At 37.6% G+C, this 18,674-nt stretch overlaps 1 protein-coding gene across 1 annotated transcript in view; it reads right to left on the bottom strand.

Moving 5' to 3' along the window:
• LOC309884255 (uncharacterized protein) overlaps positions 1–18,025 on the bottom strand; it is a 40,412-nt gene extending 22,387 nt beyond the window's left edge. The window contains exons 1-5 of the mRNA XM_082773026.1: positions 17,890–18,025; positions 5,800–5,904; positions 4,257–4,343; positions 2,493–2,666; positions 829–977 (exon numbers count right to left, since the gene is read on the bottom strand). Coding sequence (XP_082629152.1) covers positions 829–977; positions 2,493–2,666; positions 4,257–4,343; positions 5,800–5,904; positions 17,890–17,925 — 551 coding nt within the window. The 5' untranslated portion in view covers positions 17,926–18,025. The remainder of the gene's footprint in view (positions 1–828; positions 978–2,492; positions 2,667–4,256; positions 4,344–5,799; positions 5,905–17,889) is intronic.
• Positions 18,026–18,674: the final 649 nt, after the last annotated feature.

Below are 18,674 nucleotides of genomic sequence, written 5' to 3'. Positions count from 1 at the left end.
CTTATAGTTTAATCGGATCTCCAGATGTTTCCACCATTATTTACTTTGCCAAAAAAGAGAGGATTAATATCAAGTGGGAAGCAACAAGGGCTTTGCTTCACAAGATAAATAAAAATCAATTTTTGTTTGTTAACAAACTTGTTAAATGTTGCAAGGTAACAAATCCTGTGACACACTTGAGGATAGTGTTTACAAGACATACAATAGTAGCCTTTTAAAAACAATTAAAATCATTTTATGTGAACTGTGAAGTCTTTTGAGATAATTGCCCCATGCAGATAATTACAATGTTAAATTTTTTCATTAGTTTCTGCTAGATGGATTTTTTTCCCCTCTTTTTCTCTTGTTTGATAACATAAGCAATACCTGACCATGGGGGAAAAAAAAGATATTTTAGAAGCTGGCTCAAGAGAAGAGTGGGCTCTCTGTAGGACGGGCAGCCATTTGGCAAGTGCGAGTCAACATTCTCTAGCACGACTCCTACACTCCTTATCTGCTTTCCCAGTCTTTCTTTCCTTTTACTATGACTGCAAATTGAATAAAAAGTAAATAGGTAAGTATAAAGTGCCATCATTAAAATCACTGACAACCATCATTGTTATATACTTGTGTTAGTATAACATGCTAGGACTCCACCATTTGGGGCACCACTATTACACTAACAGTTAATTTCAATGTTTTCAACTCATGCAAATTGGGCATCTAAGTTTTAACTTTAAAAAGAAATTAAACAATTAACTTATTATCAACAAAATAAAATCTTAAAGTATTTGCCAGACAATTCAACATAATCTACAACCCACAGGTCCATAAAGATATAGTTCATACTTCACCCATTCAGTGGATATAAAACTGTTCTGCTGCAAATCCAGCAGTCCTTCATGTATCACATCACATTCTGCAGATCTTCTAGAGCAGGACTCTTCTGGTCTTTTGTATGAGTTACTCTGTATAATTCTGCTCAGAAGGTATATTATCTATATAATAAGTGCCAGAGAGAGAGCATATTTTCCATATTAATTCCATTGAATCAGACACTAACAGGTGGATTTTTCAGCTACAAAAACATTGTCTACACCATAAGAACTGGCCAAATAGGTAATTTTTATTTATTTATTTTTACTTTTTTTTTTGTTTAGAATAAATAGGATCTTTTTATGATGCTTAACTACTTAACTGCAATTTTTTTTATCATGTCCACAATCCTAAACCTGTCTGTATAAGGAGAATATACCTGTCTGTGTAAGGAGAATAAAACTTCTGGAGGCATTACTCTAAAACATAATTTTACTTTTATAGTTCATATACAAAGCAATCTAAGACAAAGTTTCTGTTCAGTTCAGTTCAAGCCCAAGTAGTACTTGACTGATTTAATTAGAAATCTCAAATGAACCCAGAAGAAAAATGAAAGTTTGGCATAGATGAAAGTAGCATGGATTAAGGTGGGTGTGAATTTAAATGACTCTTGTTGTTATACCGTGCCTAATCTGAGTGTTCTTACCACAGAACAAGCATACCTTTAAGCTTTTCTGATAGACAAAACTTTGAAAATTAAGCTAACTAGCCATGAGGTGCTGTCTGAAATAAAAGTTCCTTCCTATGTTGCAAACTGATAAGCTTCATGAGGGAGAAACCCATCTGCAAAAGATTTTCTTACTAACAGGTTACTAAAGTCTAAACTCTTACTAAACTATTCCATGTTTTTTAAGAGTCTATATCTCAGCCTGAATAGTGCATCTGACTTTAGTGCTTCAGCAGTGGGATGGCATGAACTCCAATACTTGGCCCACCCCCAAACACAGTCAGTATCTGCATTCAGGTGAAAGGCTAATTTCACAACTTGAGTTTCTCAAATTTCAGTGTAGAGCCTAATTACACGAACTCCTTAGAATATTTGATTCAGCCTAGAACTCAAAAGGAGCTGAAACAGTTCATACAAAATCTTGCAAAAATTAATTGCACAAATACCTAGGCTGTCTTCCTCTGATAACTTTATAAGTACAGTATGTTTTGATGGTGAAAGAGGAACCACTAGCTCTTCCCCCTCTCCGCACTCCACCCACAGCATGAGGCTAGCCTCATTCATTCTTAAGAGTATGCATTTTTATAAATGTATGTCTCGTATAAAGAAAACAATCTCTTAGAAAACTTCAGTTAAAATCCAAATGTGTGCGACATCAGTTTTGTTTGCTTGATTTATACAACTACGTCAGACCAACTGCATTCAAGTTCTTGTTGAAAAAAAATGGATCTATCTTCATGTTACATCCTGAGCTGGTTGTAGATTTTTAGTCTTAGTGGCCAAACTTTATCCTGAACTCACGTTCCTTTTGCTCTATGTATCAACATACACAGAATAAAGACGTGCCTACTGCTTTGATTACACAATGCACAGCATAACAAATCCCATTTATGACTGGGACCTGCTGGGTCCATACCATAATATTAGCTGTTATTCATAGCAATCTATCTGTGACAGTATAAAAACTTACCTTCCTTTTATCATCAAGAGACACTGCTTCCAGCTCATAATCTTGTCGCCCATGAAACACAATGCTGAAGCGTCTTCTTTCAGTATCTTCACAGGCTTTGACTTGTGAGAAAGGGAACTGTTTCTTAATAATTCCTTTTTCAATGTTAAAAATTGTCTTTGTGTTGAAATCAATCTGGAACAGAAAGCTCTCATTACTTGATTCTGTCACTTCTCTTCATTGGAAGGGAAAGAGAGTGTCCCCAATATCACCATGCAAGGACATTTAGATAAAGGATCAGCTTAGAATACATATCTATTTTGCCAATGATTAGAATAAAAAATGGCTTTCCATCATCGAGATACAGTACTGTATTTGTTTTAGCTACAAAACAAACAGGGGGAACACAGTTATAATGACTATCTATTTCTTTAGATGAATATGTATCGATTTATCATTCTGAAATATTAATTCTTTTGAAATTCTCCTTTTGTTATGAAACACAATGCAGAAATTTCCCATAGCAGTAGTGGTAGCACAAACTAATGGCATGACTAATGGCCTTTTCCTCATTTCTGTTTAGAGCAGGAAATCTCCAAAGCAGAATCACTCTCATTATTACCTGTGACTTTTGATAGCTACTGGTAACTAGAGGACTGCAATTGCTCCAAATTTCCAAAGTGTGTAAAACAAAACAAAACAAACAAATAAACAAACAAAACTGATAACCTTATGAGCAGAGTAAGTCAATAAGGTATTTGCCTTAAAATCTACATTTGCATTTTAGCAAATAGCCAGGAATAGCCAGGAAATAGGAATGTAATGTTCCCCACAGAGCCCAATTTGGCAGCCCTGAAAACTGAACTTCTCTCTTTATACACTGGGGGGACACAATTCTAGGATCAAAACCAAGTTTTTTTAAAACCGCAATCAGAATCTTTAAATATTGACCAGAAAATCCTCCTGTTTCTAGTCATGTCACATAGCTCCACCAGAAAAGAAAGGTGCAATGTGTGAAGTACGTGTACAATCTGTGATGAACGAGTATCTACACCAAATAAAGTGTCATTTTTAAATTAAAACCTTTTTACAGTGCTTTGTATTCTCAACTGGAATGAAGTTAACTGGAATGACTGCACTGAAGTCGATGAACCTGGTTCAATTTACACCTGCTGAGGCCTGGCCCAGAAAATGAAAATATTGTGATGGAGGGTTTGTGAACCTGTTGGGGAATCAATTTTAGCATTTGAAAAATAAATAAATGTTAGAAAACAACTTGTTAAATCTTAAACACATTATTTGGAAATGAAAAATTTTCAGAAAGATCTGCCAAAATGTGTATTGTCATTGGGAATTCCTGAGTTCCTCTTACTTTCAGTGGGGCCTGAGATTATGAGTATCCCTGGGTACATTTCTTCCCAAGTGTGTAAGTAGGTTTTAGGGGTTGCAGTCGAAATTACATTAGCAAAGTAACAAATAACAACACCTCCAAGGCAAAGATAATAATAAATTATCTTTGTGAGAAATTTGGGGTTTTCTTAGAGGTGAAACAACCTCTTAGATGATCAAGTTCACTCTACAGCCCTGTCTGAGGCTCAGTAAAAGAAGTTTCAGATATTATTCCCAGAATAGTTTTGGAGTAAAATGTAGAATATTTCTTCGTTATCTTGCACCCCACTGAACCACAGAAGGTATAAAGTCATCTTGTAATATTTATTGAGCAACCTAAGTGTCTAATATTTTAAGCACCTAATATTCTTCAAAAGTAAGATTTTTTTTAATTACCTGCAGAATTCGTTTCTGCCACCGATAGTGCTTGTATTTGTAGATACTAAAGTTAAATTGTGAGCCAGTTAGCAAATCCGGTGAATCCTAAAAAACAGAACAGAAATCAGCAATATGTCCACACTGCGTGTGGTGTTGTCTTGTTGTTGTTGTAGTTTTGTTTTGCTTTTTTATTATTATTATTCGTACACTCAAATACAATCATGTTCTCAGGTGAAATCACCTCAGTAAACAGTGATCAAACCGTGCTGGGGGCTTTGTACAAACACTCCACACAGAGATATGTGGAAGCACCCTCCTGGTCTGATTTTCACAGAATATCTGCAACTCCTGCTGAACTAATGGAGGGATCACAGATTTGGTTGGAAAACAAAATAGAGAGCAGAAAACAGGAAGGAGAGGAAGAAAAGAACAGAGTGCATGCAATTTTACCAAGTACATTTCAAAATACATGAGTATAAGTCATTTATTAAAGGCACTAACTAGCAAACAAGGACTGCTGGTGACTTTAAAGAAAAATATTTACAAGCCCTTGAATATGGTGCATTAAAGTGGCAAATCTTTGTTCCTTGATATTAAGTGAGGGTATACAATTTGATATCTGATCTCTTACATCAGTTATATCGTTTGCATGGACAATGATTAATTTTACATCTTTGGGAAAATGCAGTAAGGGGAAGGTCATGATCCAAATATATTAAGTTTCATTTATTTCTAATAATTAGCTATCACAAAATCTTTAATGTGGCAAACGTAGAAAAGGAACCCTTTCTTTTCTTACTCTGAGAATATATGTCCACATAGTCTTACACTGCTGAGTTCAATATTTTTGTTGTCTGCAGCCTTTCTGCAAAATTTATGCCACTTTTATTAGTACTTATTTTTGCTGCTTCTTCTACTTTTTTCCAGCCAAGAAGTTAATAAGCAGTTCAGAAAGATATTTTTTAAAATTCCAAAAAGCTCAGGTTTGTCTCAAAATTACTATTAGTTCCTGCCATGCAAGAAATTTTCAGATTGTGTCATTAGCACATCATAAGATTTCACTCCTTCCTGGAGATTCTCCCATAGGGAGGGTGGTTCAAAAACCCCGATCAGAGAGGGAACTAGCTAGTGAAAAGTTCTCCAAGGAATTCTCTGCTGGATAGAGATAGAAAGCAATGAGGGAGATACTGGACGGGGAATAAGTAGAGGAGTACAAGGCTGATGTATTAATGTACACAAGTAACATATTCAGGGAAGAAGGAGGTTTGTATGGACACATCCAATCTAAATTTAAAATACTTAATCCAGGTAATGACATGAATGTAGCCACAGCACTTACATGAGATATCCATTGAACAGGACAACCGTAGCAGCAGATTTTAGCCTTTAGTACCAGACACATTTGGTTTGAGCTGGAATAAACTGGAAATGTATGTTTGCACAAATCGGGGCTGCAGCTTTGAAAGCAGCACAGATATGCTCCTAACACTCAAACACAGGCTTTCCAGAACATGTTTGTACATTTGGATGTCTTGCAAAATAGATCAAACAGTGACCTTACCTTTTCAGCATACACCTCTTTCTGTGCCAAATGCAAAGCTCCTTCAATGCTCACTTCTTTATTTTTCACCATGTTCATAATTCTGAGGATTTTTTCCTGGCTTAACTGGAAAAAAAAAGTCAATCAAATGTTTTTAAGGACTGTTTTTTCATCTGGCTATTGAGGATACTGACTGCTTGTGACAGTTGCAGCTACAGTTTCTGCCATAAAATTACAATTTCACTCATATTTTATGTTCTATCGACAACCTGCCCAGCAAATATAATCCCCCTTTGAAACCTGGTGAGAGTCCACAAGATATCAAATATACAGGGGCTTTTACAATTTTAGAAGATGGGGTGGTAATATCTGGAAACAGAACTGCCAGGAGGAAATCTTTTTAGTTAGAAAATCTGGCAAGAAGTGAAAACATCAATTTTGCATGCTTGCCTGTGTCTTACCCGTAGTGAAAAGTACTGCATATAAACAACATGAAAGCAAAATCAGACCATTCGAAATTTTCAGGGTGAAGGGGAGAGAAATTGATACCTGTACCACCAGGTACAGCCGTCACTTGAACTTATCTAAATACGTTAACAAGCAGGCATTACACTTCCCCCTTTCCTTTGCTTAAAAAAAAAAAAAAAAAAAAAAAAAAAAAAAAAAAGTTGCACTGTCAATAAGCTTACACACATTAATTTATGTTACTCTAAAATGAACTGGGTGGGAATTGCAATACCAAACCAGAATAAAGCAAGAGAAAAGGAAAGTGGAGTAACCAGGCCACTTACACTGTAGAAGATTTTTCACAGCCCTTCATAGGAGGAATAAACAACAGCCCTCTGAGACAGACTGAAGATTTCCCCAGTAAAATAGCCATTCCTGAGCAATAGCAGAACCAGAAATTTAGAAAGAGCACGTACCAGAGCTCGGGACTTGTGTAAGAAGCTTGCTAACGAGGGAAGTCACACTCCCACAAAGGAGTGGGTTGGTTTTTTTTTCCTCTACAAAATATTCAACTCCTCATTCTGCTTACTTTTACCAAATCTTCGCGTCTATTGCTTGTTCCAGCAGATACGCTCAGGTTCAGCCCAGGCACTTGTGGTTCTTTTATCTGGTGGATTAGCTACAACATTCAATTAGCTACAATATAGGATGTTTCTTTCCTCCCTGGAGAATGACCTCCCCACCAGGAGATAAGTTTCTGTGCTAAAATCTTTCTTTCAAATCATCCTTTTTAAACTCTTCCACGTGGGGCTCTCCCATAAGAAAAGCCCTCCCCAGGAGCACTGCCCTGGCTGTGCAGCGAGAAGCACCTCAGTATCACAAGCAAATCCAAATTTGGCTACCCCAAGGATGAAGCACCGAGACCTCAACTGGTTTTGCTGCTCCTGCAACAGGAAAAAGAAGGCAAAGAGCTAAAGCCAGGGATTGCTGGTGAGTGAGGGCTGCTGCCCAGCTGCTGCCCAGGAGGGGATGGGTAAGCAGAGGTGGGGACTCCCCCCTACCAGCTTTACCACACAAAACTGGTGATCACTGCCCAGCAGCAGCCCCCAAGCAGCTGCCCAGACACCAGAGGCAGATGGAGCAAGCAGCAGGGCTGCAGCTGCTTTGCCACCCCGAGCTCCTTCCTCTCCTGACCAGCCACTTCCTTTACCTATGTCCACAGCTCTCCACGCATACAGCAACTTCTCTGCTCAGAGCCCCAGGAAAGCAGCCTTGCAGCTGAACAAGATGCTGCCCACCCATCCAAGCACCACAGGCACTTAGCACGAGCCTGATGGGCAATGTAAAACAACCAGCTACACCCCAGAGGTCAGTGACTCGTAAATCCACAGGTTGTCTCTTCTTCCCAGTCACACTACACTGAGCACACTTTAGCTTTCCCGATTTCCAACACAAGAACCCCTTTTCTGATCAAGAGACATGCTGCATGTTTTTTGCAGCCCACAAATAAAACTAGGAGTAAAAGAAGAAGAAATATTTTGTTTTTAAAGTCTTGGAATTTTCAATGCTAATATAAAGGTAACTTATAGCATAGCTCCCAGCTGCAAATAGCAATGTGAACAGCAAGGAAAGAATAAAAGCAGTCTGATAATTCATTCATACTTGCTGAGGCACATAAGGTTTCTACAATGACCTCCACATTCTGTATTTGAATTTTAAATGGCCATATATTTACACCACACACACACACTGTATACGATTAGATCTTAACAAGATAATTCCCTACTGAACAGGCTCTGTGTAGGCAAACAAGAATACGGATATATCTGAATTGAATAATATCGTTTCCTTAGGGCTAAATTCTACCAGCTTTAAAGTGCAAGATTCTATTGCAGGATTGCAATTCTTGATAGGAAGTTGGGTAGTCTTTTTGGAACTGTTAGGTCCTTTTCTATGGTGAAGGGTTCAAAGATTTTGCACCAGGATAAAAATAACATAAAGACAACATCATAGCCTTATGACAAACACACAGTCTGATTCACATAAACAAGAGAAGGATTTATCTCCTTCGCTTCAGCACACACGTAATTTAATGTAGGAGCTCAATTCTCATTTGAATTTCACAGTGGTGTTTGACAACACAACATATTGTGCACATCTGCAGGGGTGCTTCCTATGAATGGCCAAAAAACAGAGTTTCAGCTTCCAAAACATGAAGCTTTGAAGTCTTTTTATTTTTTTTTCCCCACAGGATATCGGTGACTCGTCCACCATCTCTGTTCTTGTGCAGCTCCATACTCTGCAGTGTGCCAAGCACTGGCTATTTTAAGGTCTGTCTTTCCAGGCAAATAGTCTATCCTGCACCAGGGAACCTCACCACAACATATCCACCAAAACCAAGACCCTTTCTTGTAATTCATTGTGTTTCTGATTTGCATTGCTGAAGATTTTCAAAAGCTCTTTTTTTCTTTTGTACAAAATTTGTATTCATATAAATTCACAGAAGTTAATGCATTTTTTTATCTACAAAATATTCAGCTCTTCGTTTTGCTTACTTTCACCAAAGCCATCTTTAGACCAGAATGAAATTCTGCCTATGACTTGAAAAAAACAGGAAACATTTCTTAATTTTCTCAATAATGTATGAAGACAAATGTTTGCAAAAAAGGAGCAAATTGTTTTCTATATTGCAAATTCAGGAAGGTTAGCTAGTAAGTTAGACTGCTGACAGTTAATGCATTCCCCAGAGAGTGCTCAAAATCTCGTGCTTGGTACAGGTTATTTTTAACAGCACCTTCTTGTTTTAATGTCTCTGTTAGCTCTCTTTCTCTCTGCACATCTGTAAGCCAAGGGGGTGGGGGGAGGGTGGACACGACACATTTCAAAAGAGAGGCAAAAAAAGGCACGTTTCAGCTTATGAGATCTGTCAAAATTATTTGTCAGAAGTCTATCTGGCTTTGTTTTTTGATATCTTAGCACAGTATTTTTACTTGCAAAAAAACTTGAGCAACAGATCTTGCCCTTTATCATTTTGTATCTGTGGGGCTTTTCTCTCAGCACATCACAATTTTTGTAATGCTCATATTTGTGTTTATTTTGGTTACATTCTTTTTTTCTTAAAAAGAAACAAGTTTTGTCAAACTATCCACCAAAATGCCACTAAGTCAGATCATGTTGTATTGCCTAATAGAATGTGACTGGTGCAGCGAAACAGAATGCTGCTATACCAGGTTGAATAGCAAGACTTAGAAAATACTTTTTTTTCTATTATAAAATAAGCACATTAAGAAAATACATGAGATTCCATTAATAATGCATTCATTTACTTGCCAGGTTAAAGAAGTTTATTAAATACAGACTAAATTTTCTTCAGCCACCCAAAATTCGGTATAGCCACTTAGCCAATCTTAAAGAAAAATCAGCACTCACAGATGAAGGAAGAGCATGGGGCTTCAGGAATTCTCTATACATCCATTACTCTATAGGACGAGTTGTTCATATATTTGTCCAAGATACAGTGTAAAATGTGCTTAGTGGCAAGATGAGAGATTTCTGCCTTATTCTTGGGCAGTTGCTAATGCAGTACTTTTCTCGACACTTTACAGGACTTCCTACCACTCTCCATCCACCCAGTATGGTCTCACAACAGGCCCTAAGAGGTATGAAAGGTTTTACACGTAGTCCAAATGCAGTGGTAAATATCAGAAAAGGTCCCTGAATCTTCTGAGCATCAACCAAGAAAGAGAGGTTACGGCCACATCAGAAGAGTCTTTTACAGCTGGTTGAACACAGCAGCAGAAGGCACACAGAGTGCAGGAAACCACTGAGGCATGACAGGCTAATGTCTTCCTGGGCCTGTTCCTTCCAACTCTTGTTCTGTAACGCCCACTGGCTCACATCCTCCAACCCACCACAGCATCACTGACCCCTATAGAATCAGTGGACATCCCTTAGGCCCTCTAGGTTGCAATTCAGCACATGTAAGACCTGATCCTTTTTCTCTGTTACCTACAGAGGCATTTTAGCTATGTGATTTTTCTCAGCATATTCTTATTCCATTGACCATCCTACCTGCTTTTTAATAATATGACAGTAATCTAAAGCAAAATGACTCCTGGAATGTGTGCACATACAGCCATGGAATTGAAGAGCAAGAAATCTGGCTGTTAGTCAGCTAAACATATGATCTTAATTATTGCAATAATTGGGCTGATTCAGTAAAACATTATTTCAGGTTTACTCAGGTGAAGATCAGAGCTAATATGCACCGAGCTCTATCATTTCCTGTGACAACAAAACCATGTCATGCAGAAATCCTGCTCCCTGTACAAATGAGGAAATATTTTCATTCACATCTAGTCAAGCTATTAATTGCTCTTGCTAAGCATTCCTTACATTGTCTTTATTAAACATTAACAGGGTTAAACATTCTCTGTTAGCTGCAAGGGGTAGGAGACAAACCAGTGTCTGGCTGCTGCAGGACCCAGAAGGGAAGACTGGAGGAGGGCTTCCTCCTCTTCTGCACTCCACAGAAGCATCTTCCTTTTAGCACTGCTAAGATCAGTTCTTTAAGAGACAAGGGGGCTCAAACCAAGGGGTAAGAGCCAAGTAGAAACTATGCATTTCTTTACAGAGGTCTCATGAATTTCTTGGCATTAGCCTGACTGAATGCTGGTTGTCTCCACAACAATGAATATTCTGTTTTAACATACTTGCCTGATGCTTTTTTTTTTTTTCATCCAACATAGTGAAATATTTTCATTCATTTTTAAGTCTTTTTTTTTTTTTTTTTAATGTAGCTTTTAATAATATATTTTTTTTCTACCTAACAAAGGAGGAACAAGTGACTTAGAGGTAAAGCCTTCTGGGGATTTTCTGTTGACTCAGTGCCTTCCAGCTGCAGTACACAACACTTTCTGGAAAGCAAATACAGTGGAGAAACTTAAAAATAAGTGCCAGGATACAATGCAGCGATTGACCTTGGGTGAAATTTCAAGCAACAACTTCCTTCTCCAAGCTGTGCTTTTAAAGAAAATGCTTTTTTTTTTTTTTTTTTTTTTTTTTTCCTCCAAATCAAAGGCACTGGCTTAGTTTACTGTAGTTTACTGTGAGTATTTGCCTTCTTTACAGTACGATGTTGAACTCCACTCTGCCTGCATGTTGAACATGTCATTTAAATGATTTTCAAGACAGCAGGCACAATCTTGGTTGCCTTAAAAGTTACAGTTCTTATCAACTTTTATCTCCTAATGTATTCAGTTTCACCAGGCTTGAACTTGGCCCAAAGTGTACTGAGTACTCCCATATATTTGTAGGGGAGTGGCTGTCTTCTATGTTTTGGGGGTATCTGAAAAACCTTCACTTGTAATTTACATGAAATACCAATACAGATGACTGATGTGATATTTTTGTGTGGCAATACCATCTTTTGTAGCCAGTCATAGAGATAGACTAATATTATTTGTCAAACAGTGCTGCTATTCATCAAGTAAATTATCCATCTGTAATAATGTTTTGCATTATTTGTTCAGATCTATATCTGGCTGAATAATATCTGTCAACATTTATTCAAAGAAGGTATTCATCAAACAGTAGCTTGATTTCCCTGAAAACACTGGAAATTCTGCCACTTTCAGCAGGAGCTGAAGGAGCCCAAAGATATTTTCATATAATTTATTACATTATTGTAAAAATTAAGTACTACATCAAAAAATCCTAAAGAGCTAGCCTCAAAAATATTTTGGAATCTGAATCATAAATTGGATCCTAGTGAAATGTATACAGCACAGTGCACAATACAAAGTGATTATTCTTTCTTTCAGTTCTGAAGATTTCTCCATATTGAAGAATCTCTATACCTAAACTTTTCCTGAAGTCCCCTCTGAAAACCTGATGATTTATAGGTCTAACATGAAGCAATTACATCGGTGTTTCCCTCAATCACCACTTAACGGGCCCTCACGTTCTCAGCAGGACCCTCGTTCTAATAGCACTTGGAACCTGTCAGAAAACCACACTCGGAAAGTAATTACCAGAGGTGAAAAACCAAAGGGTATATTGAGTGGTGTTGCACAGGAGACTGACTTCATTTTGTTCTATTCAATGTTTTCACTAACAATCTGGCAATAGAGATTTTGCTTATTAAATTCACAGACATGAAGGTGGAAAGAACCACAGCGGGTTGCAACGGGTATTCAAATTCAAAACAAACTTGACAAATTAGAGAAGCACAATTCAACAAGTGGAAAAAAGTATCTTGAGAAAGTTCAGCAGAATTACCAGCTACACACAGGGTAGCTGAGGAACATATTTTCTTCAGAAAAAGACTCAGAAGTTATAGCAGGTTACAAACCAACACAAGTTAACAGCTTCACGCTGTTGCAATAAAACATCCCACTGGGAGGTTATAGATGGCAGCATAGTCTGCAAAACACATTGTCATCTTTCCAGTACTCAGCACTAATAAAGGCTTCTGCTGGAAGAGTGTGATGTTCTCCACATCTCCCAAAAAGAGGTGAGCAGGTTGGAGGGAGACCAGAACACTCATGGTTAGAGTTTAAGCAAGAAGACAAACAAACAAACAAACAAGCAAACGAAGACCTATGGAGATACCTTTTGCAGCAAGCTTCAGATCATGAGAAATATAAGAAGTTTTCCAATTTCTAACTTACATATCCTAGATCCTGTTTCAGCCAGGCTTATCCTAACAGCATGGGCAATCTGAAGCAGGAAAGGGAATGCCCTCAGTTGTGCAGAGCCAAGCCCACAGTGCTTTGGTTCTTCAGCACTCATTGAGATGAATAGGACCAGTATATCAATGGCTATTCTGCTTTCTGCCCCACACTAGATTCCAACTTTCAATCCAGTTTATTTAGTACTAACAACTAAAGCAAAGGTGGATGTTTCCAAGCAGCAATCTTGGAGTCTAAAGACACAGTCTTACAGTACTAAAGCTCCAAATAAAAATTCACAGCAGTTTGAACAGTATTTTAGGAGTTTTCCCCTCACACCTTCTTTATATCTCAGTCCAGTTGCTTACAAAGAAATAAAAGAAAGAACTTTGACTATTTAAAAACATGTTTTATTGCTAAAACTCATGGATTTTGTGATTTTGCTGCTTCACTTCACATTAAGTAGGTGCAACCTTGACTTAACCAATCCTAACATGGTATTTTTGTTGAATTGCTACTGTTTTTCTTCAAATAGCTACCAAAATATCTTCACAAGCAGCGCTCACAACAGAAATTGAGACTGCAGAATATTTAGGTAGGATAAGAAGTTTTCTGTGCCTGAAAGGTGCATGTTTGAAGTGCCCGTGTGCCTCCTGCCATACACTGACACACCACAAGATTCCTGGATGTGTGTGAAGTTTGTAGAGGGACAAACCACAGCATCTGCACCATACAATGAGCAGTGAAACTTTTCTGTTTCTCACATAGATTGTAATAATTAAAAAGTTAACTGGCCCATTTATTTTATTCTAAAAGTATACAAAGAAAGAATATTACTGTGAATAGGAGGGGAAAACATTTATCGAAAGCTTTTCAACTGTTTTTATCAGGGCTGCAGCAAGGCACACCAATGAAAATGCAGAAGTTCTCAGTGTGAAATAGTTTCCAGCTTGTGTGAAGGATGGCCAACATGTTCCATGTTCAATACCAAAATATAGGTTCACTCAATTTTCATTTTTTCCTTCATGCTTAAGCATTAAATGAAGTTTATCTCTTCCACTGTCACTGTTTTCCTCCAAAATGTTGGTGGCCTCTACAGACACAAATTACATTAAAAATGTAAACAAAGTGAATCTTTTCTTTTAAGTAATTTTTTAATGTGATAAGATAGCTTTATTTCTTGCTGAACATTGTCGTCAGTACAAATGAATTAAGAGGATGCAACTGAATTAAGTAAATAGGTGCAGATTGCCTTTGAAGTAGATATTATGGGAATATTTTCCAAAGCCTTCATTCAGTTATAGTTTTATGCTCGGCACACTGAATACAGGAGTAAAACTCCCATTGATTTCAGTTCCCTGCCACCACAGAAACATGTAGTACATGTCCTGAATACATTAAATGACACTTCATTTCAAAACAATACTTAGTAAGCATGAATTTACTGTGTATTTTCTTGGTGTGTTAAGGTAAAACTTTAATGTTATACTACAAAATGGACTAAAATAGAATAAAGGAAGTTCATATAGAAGTATTTCGGCTTGTTACTAAAATAATAATGTTCCATGCCTTTCGTTGTCGCAATTAAAATAATCCACAGTGATAAGAACTATCAAGGATTATCATATTTGCTTATTAACATGATGGTCCAATTAATCTTGTGATAAAACAAAGATTACCAGACTATTAAGCAGTGACATCTAATTATTTTGGAGAAAAGTATGCAATATTTCTCTTCACAGACTTACAATCTGATCTTGTGCCCTAGCGTCTTGTAAAAGCATATCAAGCAAGAATTTGGCTGCTAAAATTATTAAAAGCTGAACAATACACGATTCATTATACTCAAGGTTTATTAGATCACATTAGTTAACATGTGCTAAGCAACAAGTATGAAGTGCAAAACAGAGAAGGCAATACTGATTTCATGAATGTTTAAGTGAGAACTACCAGGTCTCCATGAATTCTACACTGTTTGAAATGTTTAATGAATAAACTCTTTATTATATTCCATTCAAAATAAGGTCTGAAACTTAAGGGAAAAAAAAAATAGTATCTCTCTGCTGATGTCTCATTTCTTACCTAACCTCCTCCTCCTTCCCCCCTCCCACCTCCCCCCCCTTCATCCCAGGATTCTGGTTTGTTAATGAATCATCATAACAAAATGTTTAGGTAAAAAGAGGCTCTTTCTCCTTGCCTCCCCCTCTCCTATAGTCTCCCCTTATACTCCAACAGATCTAGCAGAATATAGTCCTTGTCTATATATACACAACTTACACAACTTCACCAAGTTCTTAAGGCTTCCCTACAAAAGCAGACTCCATTTTCCAAGGTCAACTTTCCTGGAACCAGCTCATTGTACATCTAGTTATACTGTGTCTTTAAGTGTTTTCTTAAACTCAGGGAAAAAAAATCCCTTCAAAAAGATCTTTGACGACATATATTGTGCTTCAGGAAGTTGTACCACACTGAGAATGAGACAAGACAGATAAAGGTCCAAATGGCTCTGTAGCAAGAAATTTCACTGAGGGATGTCAGCACCTACTGCTGTAAGGATGATGAGGAAGACATACCTGAGGATGCACTTCAGCCCCTCTCCCACAGGCATTTCCCCTGTTCTTTGTTCAATGGGCTATCTCCAACTGATTAGAAAATGTAAGAGAACTCAGTGCAGTCTCCCTGGGTCTTTTGATCTTACCTTACACAAGAAAGATATTCCCATGTTTTGAGGATTTTTTAGATGGATCAAGGAAAAGCAAGCTCTGATTCCTACACAGAGTATTTTCACGTTGATGTTTAACTCTGTCTACAGTTGATTCTGGTTTTAAATATAAATGCGGCCTCCAGAAAGCATGCACTATCTAGGTTCAAAACAAGAGCAGGACCAAGGAACCTGACCTGTCTCAAAAGTCCTTTGCTCTGATCAACACTTGACATTAGCTGCAAGGAGCAGATTGCTCCAGATCTATAACTGAGCTGGACTGACCACCCAATATGTGAAGTCTTTAGAAGCCCCAGAAGGTCAGGAGAAAATTGGATTTCTTACTTGTAGTCTCACAAAAATAGCCCATCTCCAAAGCTACAGGAGCTCCTCCTGAGGCTGGGTACATGTTCATGAATATATGTCAGAAGATATGGAATCATTTGGCCTTATTTAAACAGAATTGATCCCTTGACATATATACACAGTGAATATCTGCTTTAAGCTACCTTCGAAAAGACCAGGAAAAGAAAAGAATCACCTAAGAGAGGTGGCCTTTAACTAAAAGTCTAGCAAAAAAAAATTGTATGGGAAAGCCATGGGGATAAAAGTACTTTAAAATGGTTGATTAAAGTAAAGCAGGCTAGAAAAGCAAAAGGGTTGACAACTGTTCCACCTTACATCAGTCCTCAGAAGACTTAGATGAAAAGCATCAGAAAGACATGCAGTCAGATTTTAAGAGAAGTTCACAAAAAGTTTCAAACATTTTTCTCAGGCTCAATTTAGCTTTGCAAATCACTTGGTGAACATACAACCTGAGCTTTATGCACATGCTTTATTGCAGGCCTTGGGGAGTGAAAGAAAGGAAAAAATATCACCATCTGGTTACAGCTTCCTGTTTTCTGATTCTCATTCATGTAAGCCCTTTCTGGTAGCAAGCATTTGGTTATTTCCACATCTGTGCTGCCCCTGACCTCCCCAGCAGTACCTGCCAAAATAAGAGCAATGATTCATAAGCTGCACCTCAGGCCTGCGCGTCAGTGTTGGGCAATAAACACAGGGGCTGTAGACAGTAAAGAAAGAGAAAACACTGCCAGTCTGAATGTGTGCCTTTTCAACAGCATTGTCATCAACAGCTTCTCCAAATAGATCCCAGCACATCGTTACACTGAATAGTGCCAGATGGGACCTGTAACTTTATTACATTTCAGGTGTCATCTCCTCAGGTGAAGCAATTAATATCTGCCAAGCTGACTCAGTCTTTGGATGACCTGTTACACTGCCCTCAAAAAACACTTGAAAGGCCATGCACGGTGATGTTGCATGGAGGGAACAAAATGCAAAATATGCCCCATGCCCTCCTTCCTCTTTGATGAACCAAAGATGCTGATAAACCAAAAGAGGCTTCATACTCATTTGTGTTCTCACCCTGAGTTTGCCTAGAGCCTCACCTAGCAAACCTTTCTGTGAACATCTCATAAAAGTAGAAGTACACCAACAGAGCAGACTTCTCCTTAGATACCATATTCTTCTCAAAGCACATAGTAATTGCAAGCTAAGCCACTCTTGGTAGCTGCCCAGAAACAACTTAGATCACTCCATCACACCTCCAACCTACACATAACACACCCCTTCCTTCTAATTGCTCTTTACTCCAGGGACTCTCCACCAGTACATGCTATCAGCTTTCCTAGCTAGAGGGCAATTTTCCATGGCTTAATTCTCCAGGTAACAGACTTTCAAACATGCAAGTATTGAAACCAGCAGAATGCTACAAAGACTATATATCTGTCATGCACTCTCAGAGAAATGCAGTAGTGTTGCAAGCTGATGTATATTCAATTCTGACATATCAATCTTATCAAATACCAGTATGATTATCAAAAACTGCATTTGCCTATAATATAAAACACTATTTTCCCCCTCCAATTACCTTATGGAAATTTTTAGTGCAGATAATATATAGTATTAATAAATCCTCTCTAGCAGCAATAGAAAGACAGATCTTCTCTTTTTCCCCCTTCGTATCAGGAAAACCTTGCACATTTCAACTTTCTTAAGAATAAAGCAGAGTACAGAAAAATGTTGTTTCATAACCACCTTCTGCAAACAATTTCTGATATATTAAACCAGTCCACGCTCATATTATGTGCTAATGAATTACATTAAACAATCTACTGCAAATTCCCTACCAATAAAACACAAAGTCATTTCAGTTTCTCGTATGCCACCTCTTCAGTTATGCACAACAAATAGCACTTTCACATAAGCCATAACAGTTTCTGTCTTTACCTGTGAAAAAGTGTCTTGTGTTCTTGTATTATCCATGTCTGTGAAAATTCTATTTGTTTCATCAGTATCCCATAGGGTTACAAACTATAGTTTATTCATGAATCACACCTGCTTTTCTACAGCAAGGTTCTCGTTCTCTTCCTTTTTCTCTGCCTCTCTCTCTCTCTCTCATAAAATCTTACAGCCAATGGCTTTTATTAAGTCTTACTTCCTTTTTTTTTGCTGAGAACTGAAAGAAACAATAATGATGCTTTGCTTCCTTATGGCAGTTCTGTGAAAAGACAAAAAAGTAGAAGCTGTTTGCTTTTCTTGAACTGATATTTATGTTCCAGAGACTTCCTAAAGTCACTGAGCCATGAATGTTAAAATTATGATCTATTACTGCACATTGGATCTATCTCAACATCTAACACGTTAGTTAACAAAACAAATTCTATACTAAATGTGGCAAAGTTTGCCTAAAGAACTGCAAATACAATAGGCAATTTTCACAGCAATATTTTTATGCACAGCAGCTATCTTTAATGTATGTCTTTAAACTCTACCATGAGTATGTGCATATTGGATCAAAGCATAAATGCACCTGCAGGTTATCTTACAAGATTTCTGTAAAAATGAACAGTATTTTAGACTCTGCCTTTGTAATCTGTATTTGAAGAGAGTCTAGTGATTAGAAGAGTGGATTAACAGTAAAACATTCTTGAAATCTAACCCCAGATTTGACAAAAGTTTTTTAGCAGCTACAAACAAAATAAACCTTGGTTCCCCTTACTGTGTATGGTGAC

Source organism: Aythya marila (assembly GCF_965140915.1).
Source record: "Aythya marila genome assembly, chromosome: 16".
In the NCBI taxonomy this organism is placed as follows: Eukaryota; Metazoa; Chordata; class Aves; order Anseriformes; family Anatidae; genus Aythya; species Aythya marila.
This window is presented reverse-complemented; position numbering and strand designations above follow the sequence as displayed.